This window comes from Pieris brassicae, chromosome 11, assembly GCF_905147105.1.
Source record: "Pieris brassicae chromosome 11, ilPieBrab1.1, whole genome shotgun sequence".
Lineage (NCBI taxonomy): Eukaryota > Metazoa > Arthropoda > Insecta > Lepidoptera > Pieridae > Pieris > Pieris brassicae.
The window spans coordinates 1,940,353-1,956,194 of record NC_059675.1 but is presented as its reverse complement, the minus strand read 5'-3'; the positions used below and the strand labels follow the sequence as shown (position 1 = coordinate 1,956,194).

Below are 15,842 nucleotides of genomic sequence, written 5' to 3'. Positions count from 1 at the left end.
GAATAACATTTTTGTTTATCCTACAGTAAAGTTCACAAAAAATAGTACAACTTAACATGAATTACAATCTAGCCTATACACTTATTATGGAAAATAAGTAATATTATGTTGACTTAATTCTCTACAATACTATTGAATAACTTAAACTAAAGTAATGTTCAGTAACAGTATTAGTGTTCTAAAATGTTTTGACACTATGTTCGTGTGCCCGAGATAACTCACTTGTACTATATTCACGACTCTAGGTTTATTAACTCAAAAGGTTTAATTCTCTTTGGGCGTCTTATTCTAGTTTTGTTAAGATATGTGATTGCCTCAGCATTCACATGGTTATGTAGCCTGTTGAAGTGAGCCAAGGCGTTAGTAAGGTTGCGCGATATCGGTATCGTATGGATACGGTCTAATATCGAAATTAAGATCCTTGTGGACTATCATTTTTAAAGTATCTACCTTGTTTTGAAACCGTTGTATTATTCTAAATTTCTCCTTACAGACCAAAACCTGTATTTGTCGACACATTCCTTATTAATGTTATGTATTGACAGCGTCGATTGCCTACCTATAAGCGAGCACATATGTTTATACTTATGTAATTTAACTCCATAATTTAATATAACAGTCTGTATAATAATGTGCGAAGATATTACGAGGTTAAAAACATATGTATGATATAGATATAATAATTTTATAATATGACTAATCAATGACGTTAATCATATTTTATGTGGTGGAAATGGCATTTACGCCACGACCACCACTCAAACACTACAAGGGTACGAAACTCAACTCACTGAAGGTGAACCCTCTGCTACCAAACCGGGTGGGGTACCCAAAAATATCTACTGTATTGCCACATTCAAATGTTTACATCTACCGAGGGATAAAATATAACCAGGCCACAATATATTAAATATAATAGTCAAATTTACCGAATACTAATTCAATTGAGAATATTCCGTATAAAGCTCCAATTTTACTAAAATGTTTTAGTAACGTTTAAACTTCTTGTTTACCAAAATATATAGTTTGTGTTAAATTGTCCGTGAAATTGCAACCCTGAAGAACAAAAATAAACACCGACAAGTCCTAGCCGCGTTTAGCTTGTGAAAGACAAGATAATTAGTTTGTGGAACTATTTGTAGCAAATACGGTGCTATTAAGGTCTGCTGTTTCATATAATTTGTCTACAATTCGTAAAATATACTTTTGCTTAAACATTTACAAGAGAGTATTTTTTACTGACCGTGCTATCCTTAAAAATCGACAGCAGTATAGTAGAGTATAGTTTTTACTTCTAACTATAAAGGCAACAACAGAGAGAGTGACCACTAAATACAAGAACGTACAAATTCTTCAAAGGCCGGCAAAGTTAGTGTCCATGGGTATCCTTAACATTAGGTGGGCCTCCGTCCCGTTTGCCTCCTACGTTAAAAAAAATTAAAAGAAACAAAACAAAACTAGTACATAAGTTAAACTAATATGGTGATTATCAATAGTCTTGGTGTTCTATAATGTTTTGGTAATATGATCGTGTGTCCGAGATATCACACGTAGCACCTCGACATCCATCGTCCCAACTGAGCGCTTCTTAAAGCAATTATTGCCGTGCACCACCACTATGTGGAACCGACTACACAGAATTATTAAGCACATAGAAGTATTTTCTAATCAATTCGACTTGTTTGAATCGGTTCTTCAAGAATAGAGCTTACTGATTCTTAACGCCCTTGTCGCGTCGGTATTACTTAACAGCTGGTGAACCTTCTACGTCGCCCCTGTTATATAATAAAACTGTTGACATCGATTATAATAATAACATTTATTTAGATAGGCCTGTTTACCTTTGGAGGAATTGATGGCACTCCTCAAAGGCTCAATTGGGTAAATAAACTTTGTTTAATAAAATAAAGGACGTAGTTATTATTTCTACCTTACTTCTAATAAGATAATTATGATTATTATGTAAGAAAAACACTTGCACAAAGAACCTCTTCATTGATTTAATGGTTTAGAGTTTGAATCAGTAAGGTCTTTATTAAAATTACAGACGATTCTGGTTAGAAGGACTAAGACTAGACTATTGAACGGCTCATCAAAGACACACAGCGAGCCTTTTGTAATTATGAGTGCATTCGTATTACTTCATTAAAAGCATCCCGTTATTTATAATTATATTAAAGATCGAAGATGAAACATAAATTGATTTTAATTTACCTATTATTTTCTTTCGGTACAAAATTTATATACCGTTGTATTTGTTAGTACAATTATACTTTTTACTTAGCTATATCAGGTACATATTATGGAGAACATTATTATAAATCGTATGACTACTGTTATCAACATTATAAAAACGACCCATTCGCGAGCTATACTGAAAACAACGACTTATCAGGCGAGTCTCACCTTAAAACACAGTTAATAATAATAATAAAATCCTTAATTGCGGTATTTTTTATACTAGTACATAAAAAATGTGAAATATTAAAAAAAATACACTCAAATAAAAAATAAATACTACGCAAGCCAGTTGATTTTTGTTATACAGCTTGTCCTTGGACATAGGCCTCCTCTAAGGGCTTCCACTCTTCTCTAATTCCAGCTTTACGCAACCACATAGGGCCAGCTTCTCTGTGTCTCTCTCATCTTCCCATCTTTTTATTTGTCGTCCTCGTTTTCTTTTGTCATAGCGAGCTATTCCGTCAGTTTCTTCGTCCATTTATCTTTATCTTCTCTCCTAATGTGTCCTGTTCATTTCTATTTCAATCTTTTACTAGAAGTAAAAGCATTTTTAAACTTTATCATGTCCTTTAAAAGACAGTTATTAAAGAGTATATCTCCGTATTTAGAAGTTGAGTATTCAAGAAAAAGTTAAAACCAGGGACTGGTTTGAAATTCGCACATTCGCGAAATAAATACAAATTAAAGTAATTTACTTCAAGTCGTGTGACTACGAACAGAAGGAATTTCGTTAAAATCCATACAAAGAACACGTAAATTCGTTTCATTGTGAATGTACAGCGGCGCAATACACGAGTAAATTTTAATTAAAACTTTTAACTGTTGAGCGTTTTTCTTTATTCTTAAAAGTAATCGATTGTTATTTTTGTATGTATTTATCTTACTTATTAATAAAATTTTAACTAAAGCGATAACATACATTTTAACATAAATTAATATAAGAAAAAACTAACATTAAAATATAATAACATAAATTTATTATTAAAAGGCAAGGTTCCGAAGATACTGGCAGCGCTCCCCCTTTTCTTCGGTCTCTTGTGATGTCAACTAACCTTTTTGAACCTTTCCTTTAAAAGCCTTATAGCGTCAGGACCCCACGGACCAAGGGTTTCGACACCGAATGGGACAAAATCATATTTGGAGCCTAGACCCCTGTATGGCTTTAGCTTTTTCAGCCACAAAGGTGAGCCTTAGATGTAAAGGGGCCAGTGTATCCGAACAAGTTGCATCCCATACCAGCACCCGGCTCATCTTCCATGAAATCAAACTCGTACCGTCCAGTCTCTTGCCATCGTCTCTCTCACCTGTCGGCTCTAGTAGAATTGGCACGTTGACGATGGCAAAAGACCGGCGCATGATATCGTTAAGTGAGGCATATCTCAAGAAGAGAAGCACTCTGAACGTGGCACTCCGTGATGTCCTTGTCGAAATCACTGCCACAGGTACATTTATGAGGAGTTAAAGTATACGGAATATTCTTATTTATATACAATTGTTTAATTAAATGGAAACTTTTGTCTCGTATGCGCTTTTGCTTTTAAAATCGAAACAATATTTATGTAGTCAGTAATTTAACCAAATGTTAACTAAGCTCTTGATATTTTTGATTCATTGGCCTAACTACTATGCTAAGCGCTAGGAAATCATTTGGTGGAATTGAATTGAAACATGGCTAATAGCAATAAGCTAAGTGTACAACTAAGTAAGTGTCTCTGGAAATTATTCAGTATAAATCATATTAATCAACATTTAACCAGAAACATCTTTTTTTTATCGTCAGAACTCCAGACTATTCGTCGTGTGCTTCAAAACGGAGCAATGATAAATTTCGTGAGGTGCGTCCAAACCTATAATTTCTTAAAGTCCGACTTTAACCCTAAATTTTATAACAAAACTATTAAAAGTATTGCTATAAAATTTTCGTCTGGAAAAACTATCTTTATACACAGATTCATGTACATTTCTTGCTAACTTTGAAACTTATGAAAGCTCCGTCCAACTCTTAATGATTGCGGCGAGGCTGTCCAATATCTGAGAAATGTTCTATTCATTTCTGTATTTACCCGCAATGCAAAGGTATTTTCCGATATTTATCGATATCTCTGGTATGAATACATTTAAAATCTCTCAGGGCTTACAGCTTAGAAAGTCGCTGGTAGAAAACTGATAATAATTATAATCTTTCAATTTGCCATAATCGTTTTCTATACCATTTTTACGCATACTTCGAATATTAATAAATAAAACAAAATACCTTTTTTAAATTAACATACAAAGTATTAAATATATAAAAATTGGTCCAATACTGCAGAACATTTTCCTACATACGACAATATACGTTTACGCTAGGCATATTTATACAAAGTGATAAAAAGAACGAATCCAAGTCTATTCATAATAAATCACATACTAAAAATCTATAAGTTCACTAAATATTACAAAGAACTAAAAACACTTTCTCCGCTGTGTAATTAATAAGAAATTACGGCTAATTGCGATGGTTGTTCGTGATTCTTGACTCGCGTGATGTTTTCGTTATAAATGATAGGTATTATACTTTGTAAAGATACGGCTTTTATAGCACTAACGACGCCCACACGACGGAGTTAACATAATTTTATTGACTTGAGATTAATGGACAGTTAAATCGATGGTTTTAATCAGATTTTTGTCTGTAATACATCTAGTACACTTTTTATTGCCGGCGTCGGGACGTGACGACCCCATCGCCCACTGGTGAAATAACCTGTGACAGAGGTTATTTCACCAGTGCAGTCAGTCAACCCCCTTCCTAGTGGGAGTGCCATGCTGTTGATTTCGGGCTTAAGCCAAACGGGCAGGCACGACCGGGACAGTACCACTGTCTCACAGAAAACCGGCGTGAAGTGATGCAATAGGTTCATCTTATTGTACTCGCGTTTCGTGCGGTGAGTGATACTCCCGGAGCCCATCAATTCCCCCCCCCCCCCCAGAATATGAAGATGCAGTTTAAACAGAGATTACCCCAGGGGGGTACCACACGTTTCCGCTGTGGAGAATCCCCCTCTGAGCGTCCATCATCGGAACAATCAGTATTCGGTGGTGGAAGCACAGGCTGCCCTTCGTATTCTAGGGTGGGCAAAAACTACGCAAAAAACTTTAACTTTAGGTTTCGATCTCGGGGCAAACGGAAGAATTTACCGAAGGCATCCCCTTCCACGCCCTCAGTGGACTTTACCAATGTTATGGGGCTCAATTCTAATCTTAACGCGGTTCACTTTCACCTCGAAACTGCGAAGCGGGCCTTATTCTTCCTTACTGAGACTCAGATATCCTCCCCGGCTGATACTTTCTACCTCTCCTACCCGAGGTACAAATTGGAACATTCATTTGTGCCGCGGGCGGGAGTTTGCGTGTACGGCAGAGAGGATATCTGTTCTCGTCGCCTCGGGTCGCTTGAAGGAAGGGATCTATCTAGCCTCTGGCTGCGCGTAGACTGCGATGACCATCCGCGATTCTACGCATGCCTGATTAGGTCCCATAGCGGAAATACCGAAACTGTCTGACTCATTGAGCACATCCAAATGGCTACAGATTCCCTGCTCGAAAGGGTTCCTACCGCTGAAATCGTGATACTTGGCGATTTTAAGGCTCACCATGCCGATTGGCTCGGCTCGGAAACCACCGATCACGCGGGAAGATCCTTTCACGACTTTGCTTTAGCTTACGACCTGTCACAAATGGTCCCTGCGATTACGCGAATACCAGATGTGGATGGTCATGAACCCTCTTTGATGGACCTTCTGCTGACCTCACACACATTGGGTTCATCGGATCATTGTGTGGTCCGGAGTACTGTGCCTACTACGCGCCCTCCTCGGCCCCGTTTTTCGGGTTGTCGCCGTATTTGGCATTATCGGTCAGCAGATTGGGATGGCATGCGGTCTTTCTTTGCGTCCTACCCTTGGGGGCCTATGTGCTTTTCGTCGGAAGCTCCAGATTCCGTCGTTGCCTCTGTCGCCGAAGTGGTTCTGCAGGGCATGGAACTCTTTATTCCATTTTCTGCGGTGCCGATCGGTGGCAAGTCACAGCCCTGGTTTAAGCGTTCTTGCAAGGCAGCATCGCGTCGAAAGCGAGAATGCTTTAATGCCTGGGCGGAAGCGGCAATATCTCGTGATGCTAATACCAGCGAACATAAAAAAGCATATAACTCAGCCTCCAGGTCCTTCAAACGGGAAATCGCTAAGGCAAAGTCAGAGCACATCGCCAGATTTGGCGAGAGATTGGCCCAACTCCCTTGGGGGACTCGAGCCTTCTGGTCTCTCGCCAAAGCTGTATAAGGGAATTTTTGTCAGCCATCCATTCCACCGCTGCACAGGGGGGATGACTCGCTCGCCCACACTGCGAAGGAGAAGGCCGACCTCTTGGGCTGTCTCTTCGCGTCCAACTCGACTTTGGATGACCGAGGGGGATCACCACCGATGATTTCGCGGTGTGATTATTCAATGCCGGAAATCACATTCCGGCAACGTGCTGTTCGCAAGGCACTATCTTCCTTAGACATTCATAAGTCGAGCGGGCCGGATGGTATCCCTCCAATTGTTCTGCGTACTTGTGCTCCTGAGTTGGCTCCGGTCCTGACGCGCCTATTCCGGTACCTGTACTCGCTCGGCACTGTCCCGAAGTGCTGGAAGACCGCTTCGATACATCCGATCCCTAAAAAAGGCGATCGCTCTGATCCGTCCAACTATCGTCCAATAGCTATAACTTCCTTGTTCTCCAAAATAATGGAATCCATTATTAATGGCCAGCTCTTGAGGTATCTAGAGGGCCACCAGCTAATTAGCGATTATCAGTACGGCTTTCGTCGTGGTCGTACGGCTGGTGACCTTCTAGTATACCTTACACATAGATGGGCAGAGGCAATTGAGTCCAAGGGGGAGGCGCTAGCGGTTAGTTTGGACATAGCGAAAGCCTTCGATCGGGTGTGGCACAGAGCACTGCTCTCGAAGCTTCCAGCCTACGGGCTTCCCGAGAAATTATGCGACTGGATCTCCAGCTTTCTGGCCGATCGGAGCGTCAAGGTCGTCGTCGACGGAGCATGTTCCGACCTTAAACCCGTGAATGCTGGGGTCCCACAAGGCTGTGTTCTATCCCCGACCCTGTTTCTTCTGCATATCAATGACATGTTGCAACTTAGCAACATTCATTGCTATGCGGACGACAGCACTGGGGATACTCTTTACACTGGCCGGGCAGGTATTTCTCGGGCAGTTGTCGATGAGCACCGGAACAAACTTGTGTCTGAAGTCGAAACTATACTACGTGGAGTCTCGGACTGGGGTAGACTAAACCTAGTCCAATTTAACCCCAAGAAGACACAAGTTTGCGCGTTTTCCGCGAAAAAAATACCCTTTGTCGCTACTCCTCTTTTCGAAAACACTCTTCTTGAAGCCACAGCCAGCATCGGAATACTTGGCGTGAACATATCGAACGACGTTCAGTTTCGCGGTCATTTGGAGGGAAAGGCTAAATTAGCCTCCAAAAAGCTTGGTGTGCTCAGCAAGGCGAGATGGTACTTCACTCCGGGCCACCGCTTGCAACTCTATAAAGCGCAAATACGGCCCCACATGGAATACTGTTCTCACCTCTGGGCGGGGGCTCCCCAGTACCAGCTCCTTCCACTTGACCGTATCCAACGAAGAGCGGTTCAAATCGTCGATGACCAATCCCTCTCCGAGCGGCTCGATCCTTTGGCGTTGCGTAGAGATGTGGGGTCACTCTGCATCTTCTACCGCATTTACCATGGAGAGTGTTCAGAGGAGTTGTTCGGATTAATACCTGCAGCGGAGTTTCATCATCGGACGTCGAGGCAGAATACAAAATTCCACCCGTATCACCTCGACGTCCGCCGTTCCACGACTAAGCGTTTTTCAAGGCAATTTTTGCCGCGCACCACCGCTATGTGGAACCAGCTGCCCACTGAAGTATTTCTGAACCAATTCGACTTAGGGTCCTTCAAGAAAAAAGCGTACAAATTCTTAAAAGGCCGGCAACGCACTCGCGAGCTCTCTGGCATTGAGAGTGTCCATGGGCGGCGGTATCACTTAACATCAGGTGAGCCTCCTGCCCGTTTGCCCCCTATTTTATAAATAAAAAAATAACGTTATTGACCCTTACGCGCTTCAGAACAGTGTTTGCATAGGCAGGCTTTTATGCACTGAGTTTGATTCCCAGTTGTGATTCAATATAGATGTATGTTCATAAGGTTAAGATGCCAGTTTACGATGCCAGTTGCCAGCCTATTAAGTTAAGCAATTTAAATTAAATATCAATATGAAACCTATTAAAACAACGTGCGTGTACTTATGTACACGCGTTAGAAGTTCCGCTTCTTTGGCGTAACAAGATAAAAATCTTTAAAAAAAATATATTCTATTTTTGTAGAAAAAACGACACTAACAATAGAAAAAAGGTATTTAATACATTCAATGTTTTATTATAACATATAATGCAGTTAAATAAAGTTCAATTATATATCACAAAAACATAAAATATTGAGCTAACTTCAGGGTGTCGGTTGTTTCTGACAGTGTGCGCGCGCATCGTAAAAATTTACTCTCATCATCATCATCACGTTTCGAAGGAAGTATAACTTTAAAAATGACACAACAGTGACAAAGTTCGTTTTAAGTTATATGGTGTGTAGTTTTAAAATCAAAATAATATTATCACTAAGACTTAGATATTTTTGGACCTTCTATAGGTAATAACTTGTAGCAAAAATATTAAAATTTAGCGATTCAAAAATGATCCGTCTACTTTAACTTCGTTGTTCAAGCTGCTGTAAACAGGAGCACTGGTAATAGCTGGAGGTATTGAATTTATACGTTTATTTCAATTTTACATCAATCTATCTTGTGAATAACATTTTTATTTCAAACATTTTTACAAGGCGATTCGATTTCAATTTTCAACGACTACGCGTCTCTAGAGGATATTCTCGACTGAGACACAACTTAAACCGCTGCAGAAATATTTATTTATGGACATAATTCATGGATGAATTCAAGTACTAGTACTAGACTGGCGTATTCATTAACCAAAATTATAAAAACTGCCTCATATATTTTTGTATATATCATAGGCTATAACATCTATTAGCGTCACTCAGAGTCATTTGCTAAAACTTTTAGTAAAGCTTTAAATGAGTTCACTATAAATGCAATTAAATCAATTTCAGAACTTAATTTATTCGTTATTTATTTATTGTTGTATCTATGTCTATCCTGTCACCTTTCTTTCTATACATATAAACATCAACCTAATATTTCCGATTTAGGCTATTTAAATATTCACCAAACAAAAAATATCGCGCTCTATGTGTCGTTATGTAAACAATTAATAAATTCGCATTCCCTTAACGTTTTATTTAAATTTCTTTACAGTATAGTAGTTAGTGTAGTTAGTTTAAAGGAGAAAGTAAAGTGACTGTAAATAATTTCCATATTTTTGATTACAAAACCAATTATATGCGGTTTGTTATTAAGAAATATGATCAGCACGTAAAGAGGATCGTTTTCTAGATTATTTTTAATAAATAAATTTAATAGTACTAGAGTATGTTTTAATCTAGATGATAATAATAAGTTAAAGGCCAATGTGATATGTATGAACGGTACCAAAGGTAACCACAGTTCTGTAAAAAAATAAATATGTAATTAAAAATAAAGTCGCCGTGTACGAACTAAAAAAATGTTTAGCGATCCAAAACACTATAAAAATGAATAAAAACATTTTTTTCGTGCTTATTCTAGTCTTTGAATAAACACTGTAAAACTATTTAGTCTAATGAACATTAAATAGCAGAACAACAATTGATTGAGTTTACGACGGAAGCTTTCCTAACTTCATCTCTCCTCGCTTTGATCTCAATAGATTCCCTTTTGTTTTCATTTTACTCCATGTTTATGTTTTGTGAGTTACACGAGCTTTGAGATAAGCACACAACACAAATGAGTTCTGAAAGAAAAACACGCACATTGTAAATATATGAACCTTTTTCGATTCCTTTACTTTTAAACTTGAGAAAATAATCATTATTGAATCCTTGGAATTCCCAGATTGGGCCAACTTTGATTTTTATAAGAAATATATTTATACTTGTATACGGGACTAATATTGTTAAATTGTATTTAGGTAAACATAATTTTCTATTGTGTATGTTCGATTTGGCTGTGAAGGTGTAATGTTAAACAAAAGGATATGTGCCTTAAAGAAATAAGACACATAGCGTTTTTATGATATAATTGTGTTAAATGCAAATATAGTGAAAATCTACCAGTGTACAGCCAGACTTCAACATTCCGAAAAGCCGTCTGTTAAGATAAAGGGCTGTTCTTACATAAAAATAGACAATCTAAAACCCTTGTGACGGCCATTTTACGGGAATCGGGGCATCGTGTCGCTATTTCTAGACAGCCCACGTGACATCGGCGCTAGATTAAAATAAAATATCTCTGAAGTTTTCCTACAAAATCCTAAAGAGATTCGTGTTTAGTTTCATCATCGTCGAAGCAGATACGAAATTCCATCCGTATCACCTCGACGTCCGTCCACAACTAATTATTTCCGAACCAATTCGACTTAGGGTCCTTTAAGACCTAAACTTTAAGAATGTACAATTCTTAAAAGGCACATCAGGAGAGCCTCCTCTGGCCGTTTTATAAAAAAAAGACTTATCAATTCCAATTTTTGGTCTATTATTTGGTATTCAGAAAATGTCTAGAAGTGTAGTTTTGGAACATACGAGAACATACGTCTAGGCAAATTCCTTTTAAATTTATCGGACATGCCTTTTACCTAATACCATGAACTAACCGGTGATAAATGTAAGCATTTTTGTTTTAGATGAAATGGGGAGTGGCGAGCGGAATGGGCGTTTCGCTTGCTGCTGCTGTGCTCCTAATGCTGCCGCTTTTTACCTCATCCACAGGGGATATACGTAAGTAACAAATACATATGCAAACTATAGAAATGTTAAATATTTATTTTGTACGTTATACTGTCGCAAAAACTAGCTAACATTAATATAGACAAATTAATCTACCTATAATTTATATTTTTTTGTTGAGGCAGTAATTAGATTAGTGAATTTCGTAATCATAGATATGAAACTTAGAGAACAGCCATTGATATTCAAGACTGTTCCTAGGAATAAATTACTGATGAATACGTTTAAAGCCTCCCGAATAATAAGATTATTTGTGTATAATGTTGGCTTATATTATTGTGAAGAATTAATCATAACTAAAACAAAACACCACTCAGTATGTTCAATCACATTGATTGGATATTTTTGTACCCTACATACGGTTATTCAATTTACAAGCAAACATAATAGGGCGCCGAAAATGAACAATCATATTTTTATTAACTTTCAAACTTCAATATAGTTGTAACAAAGAGTTGTCTATTACATATCTATTGTTACAAGAACACAATCACATTCTTTTGTGAGAATATTGTAAAACAGAATTCTAAAAATTCCATCAAACAGAATGCCATGACCTCAATACAAGCGGTTAGCGAAAAATTTTGCACCGCCTGTGCAATACGGGTTATGTGCGATTTGGACGCTAATGCGATACTATGGACTTCGATGTAGCGCTTTGTTCCTATGTAATTAAATATGTGAAACGTGTGAAGAGTGAGAGACTGCTTGGCTGCGATTTTCGATCATACAACAAAGTATGTTAAGTCAAATAAATAAAATTAATAAATTTTGAATTCGTTTAGAATTTGGTTGTTTCCATTAAGCGTCATAGTTCAACAGCATTATTGACCGAGTTATATCAGGCATTGTGCCTTCTACACAGGGGCGAATCTACTTAACGGCTCTTTGGGCTGCAGCCCAGGACCCCGTGGATACAAAGGGCCCCAAGTCCCCACAGAAAACAATAGGCGATATTTTGAATTAGAAAACATATCTGAAATTTTATCAAATCATTATGTTGGTTTCCCTGATATCAATTAATCGTGTCTATCGAACGGAACGGGGAATTTGCTTGTTTTCGGTCAGTGATTTTTTTGTGTGTACATCCATTAGGGGGGACTTTCGTGTAAAAGCCCAGAGCCCCACATATTCACGATTCGCCCATGCTTCTAATTAATAAAAAATCGAAATTGAAAAAAGGTTATAAATTTCTGTTCTTCTTTTAGTGCCTCTCCATTACTGGAGCTTGGCCGTCAGTCTCTTGAAGTGTGTCTTGTCTTTACCCTGGATTTTACCTATTATAATTGATTGAAGGAGGTGGTAGTGGTCATGGCGTAACACGTAGCCTAGATACGCAACATTCCGTTGTTTAATGTTCTGCATAATTTTTTTCGACATTCCAACTCGTTTCAGAACCTTCTTGTTAGAGACCTTCTGAATCCAGCTTATACATATATAGTTACTAAAATTCAAATAAAATACCGAATGAAATTACTAAAATTGCACCTGTTTCATTGCTCAAGCAGCGAAATGCGAAGCGTTGTACAGTAACCGCTATTGTCGTGAACATAGCGCTATGGTTTTATGCGCGAGCGTCAAACGGATTAAATTTAAGGTGCGTTAAGCTTTACGTCAAGAGCCAGGAAACGTTGGAGATTTAATTTAGACACCCCTGTTGAATCTCGGAGTAGATTAGGAAAATTAACCTTATTTTACACTTCGAAGCTTAGTATGCATATTTTATGGTTTTACGTTATTCGTAAAGGAATGTTGAAATTAAGAATAAATGATATAGCTTATACAAATATTCAAGGATAGTGAAAGATATAGTGATAGGATGAAAAACGTATGAAAATTGGTTGTATAATAACTATTTCTATTTTTATATGACTTTTAATGCAATTGTGTGTTAAAGTTACGTATTTTCAATAAATAATAAACAATACATTATTTCAGCATGATAATTTTGTAGCTCCTTTGTCAGTCTCGTCTTTATACAGTGTTGACTAATTATTAGGTCTGTGACTGTCTCTGAGAGTTTTATGCTAAGCAATCGACAACGTTAATCATTAACAAATTAGTTAGAAAATACTTATATATAACTTTTTTTAATTTGTGAAAGTGACCATTGTTTCACCGATGCTGTATAGTGTAAAGATCGGATCTTGTTAAACCACTACGAGTTTCTATTTTAGGTAAGATACACGAATAAATACGAAGTGAAAATTCAAAGAAATTAAGGCGACTATTTTTACAAAGACAAAATGTCTATTAATATAACTGCTATAAAAAGTCACGACAGTCGTCGAGACAGCGAAAAGTATAGATGAAGTAGTTTTATTCAACACTATTCTTAAATTAAATATAATTTTGTTTAACAAATTTTAATTTCATTTACTCATAAATCTTACTCTACATCCTAAGGTATCAGATTTGGAAATCTTTATCAAAAAAAATATTTATCATCGTTCAGCTATTAAACAGGGAACCTAGTCTATAAAGATTATTGCAAGCAATACATAACCTCTAATATCAAGGTTTCTTCCATTTCTTTCGTGTTAAGTGGCTAATAGTAATCTAGATTAAAATATTGAATTTAAAAGTTTAATTAAAAATCTGTTTTCGCCTAGTTATTAACCGAGCAATGCAGTTGTGATGGACTTCACAACTTACACATTCAAATTAATATTTCCTCGCACGGTGAACAAAAAATTTGTAAGCCGGCATGTTTTAGAGATCAGGCACGGATTTCATTTTATTTACTCCCATTTCATTGCATAATGAGTATAAAAAGTATTACGTTAAATGACGAGGAAGTTAACAAACAAAATATCACTTCTAGGCCTTCCAACCCAATAAGGAAAAGTATTTAAATATTAGGGAAAAAATATAGTAGTAATGTATTTACTACGCTATAAAATTATTAACGAAACATAACCAATGCCAGCTTTATGCCCGATTGCAGGCCTACAATACTTCGTGAATATAAGCTTTGATCAAGATACTTCCAATCACCGCTTTTGTCGCGGAGTACTACAGGTTGTTGTACATAAAAAAAACTGCGGTTTTGTACACAGTTGCAATTCAGTTAACAATTTTATCCGCGCGTGTCAATCCAGTTAAACTTGTTAGCACTCAATAACTTAAACCGTTTCATAACTTTCCACTTTACATTTCGATATTGGCCAAAAATGGAAATTCTATGTTCGGTTTATTTTTGGCGAAGCGTGGTGTTTACACTAAAAATTAAAGTGTTTGTAACAAGTAAACACTTATTGATACTAACTAAATCAGTCTAATTACAAATTTAATAGCACAGAGTCCAATATTCAAGACAATTAGACGGAAAAAGACAAATGACGGTTGAAACAATGCAATAATCTCGATTTCAAAAATGGAATAAATCAGTGGCGCTACAATCTTTTTAGGCCTCTGATTTCTGTACTGTTGCATGTTTATTTGTTAATCTAATAGGCAAGTACGTGATTACGTTTTTCTTAAATCAATATACTTAATTGAAAAAAGGTTATATGGATCGTATGTCAATAAACTGATTACGAGTGGTGTTATGCTTAGATAAAAACTTGTTTATTTCAAGTGAATTTTACAACGAACTGGAAAATATAGAGAGGGTAGAGTGCAAGCGGCAGTGATTGTAGGACGTATTAATATTTTGTTTTAATAATATTGAGACAAGTTTAAAATTTGAAAGCGTTGTTAAATAAAATATACTACTGTTAACAAAAAAAACACAATTTTATAAAGAATTTGAGAACAATACATTTTAAGAACTTTTGCTAATAAGATGCGTAAAAAATCGTCAATGGCCAACAAGTTTCATGTCTACGCCAAATTCGTGTCCAATTCGGAGTCTTTCGTGTGCAAACTGTGTCAATTGCCTGGACACCGAATTTGCGTGTGGAAACCCAAAAAAAGTGTCGAACCCGTGCAATACGGACCGGCGGAACAATTCCCTAGCACGATGAGCAAAATAAAACCTTAAAGTTTTGGATCATTCTGCAAGTTCATCAACTATTTGTCATTTAACGTCTGAATTTTCCAAACGGCTTTCTTTGTCAGAAGATATGAAAATGTTCCAAGTTAGTAACAACGGTAGCGATTCCAGCGACTTATCTGTTCCCACAGCAACCACAGGTGGTTTTAGAGATAAAATTAAAGACGGAGAAAGCCGAATAGATTAATAAAAAATCAGTAAGTTAAGTGGAAACATATCTGAGTTAGAAATGGGCTAAATGAAGTGAAATGAATGTTACCAAACTAACCTTGAAGCGAGAACTTTTGGATTTCAAAAATCTATTTCATGAATTATATTGGAGTTATAGGCAATACTGTCTATTGATCAGAACGAGTAAAAGTCATAAGCAAGGAAGCTTATACCATCACTGTAATATTAGTGGAACGTTCACTTAGGCTGCCTGGTGTTCAAAGGACTAAGCCTTAATAGTGCGGCTGGCAAACCCTGCAAGACGAACTGTTGCGAGGCTTGAGAGCACCGTTCTAGTGCTACTTGACTATACATCAAAGAATATCTAAAAGTGTAAAGGGGTCAATAGAAAGTTTAGGTGTGGACAATGAAATTGTATATACATGTTAGGTACCGTAGAAC

The 15,842-nt window shown here is 37.1% G+C and overlaps 1 protein-coding gene across 1 annotated transcript in view; it reads left to right on the top strand.

Moving 5' to 3' along the window:
* The window catches only part of LOC123716223 (hemicentin-2-like), a 75,280-nt gene that overhangs the window by 34,427 nt on the left and 25,011 nt on the right, over positions 1-15,842 (top strand). The window contains exon 2 of the mRNA XM_045671856.1: positions 11,131-11,224. Coding sequence (XP_045527812.1) covers positions 11,131-11,224 — 94 coding nt within the window. The remainder of the gene's footprint in view (positions 1-11,130; positions 11,225-15,842) is intronic.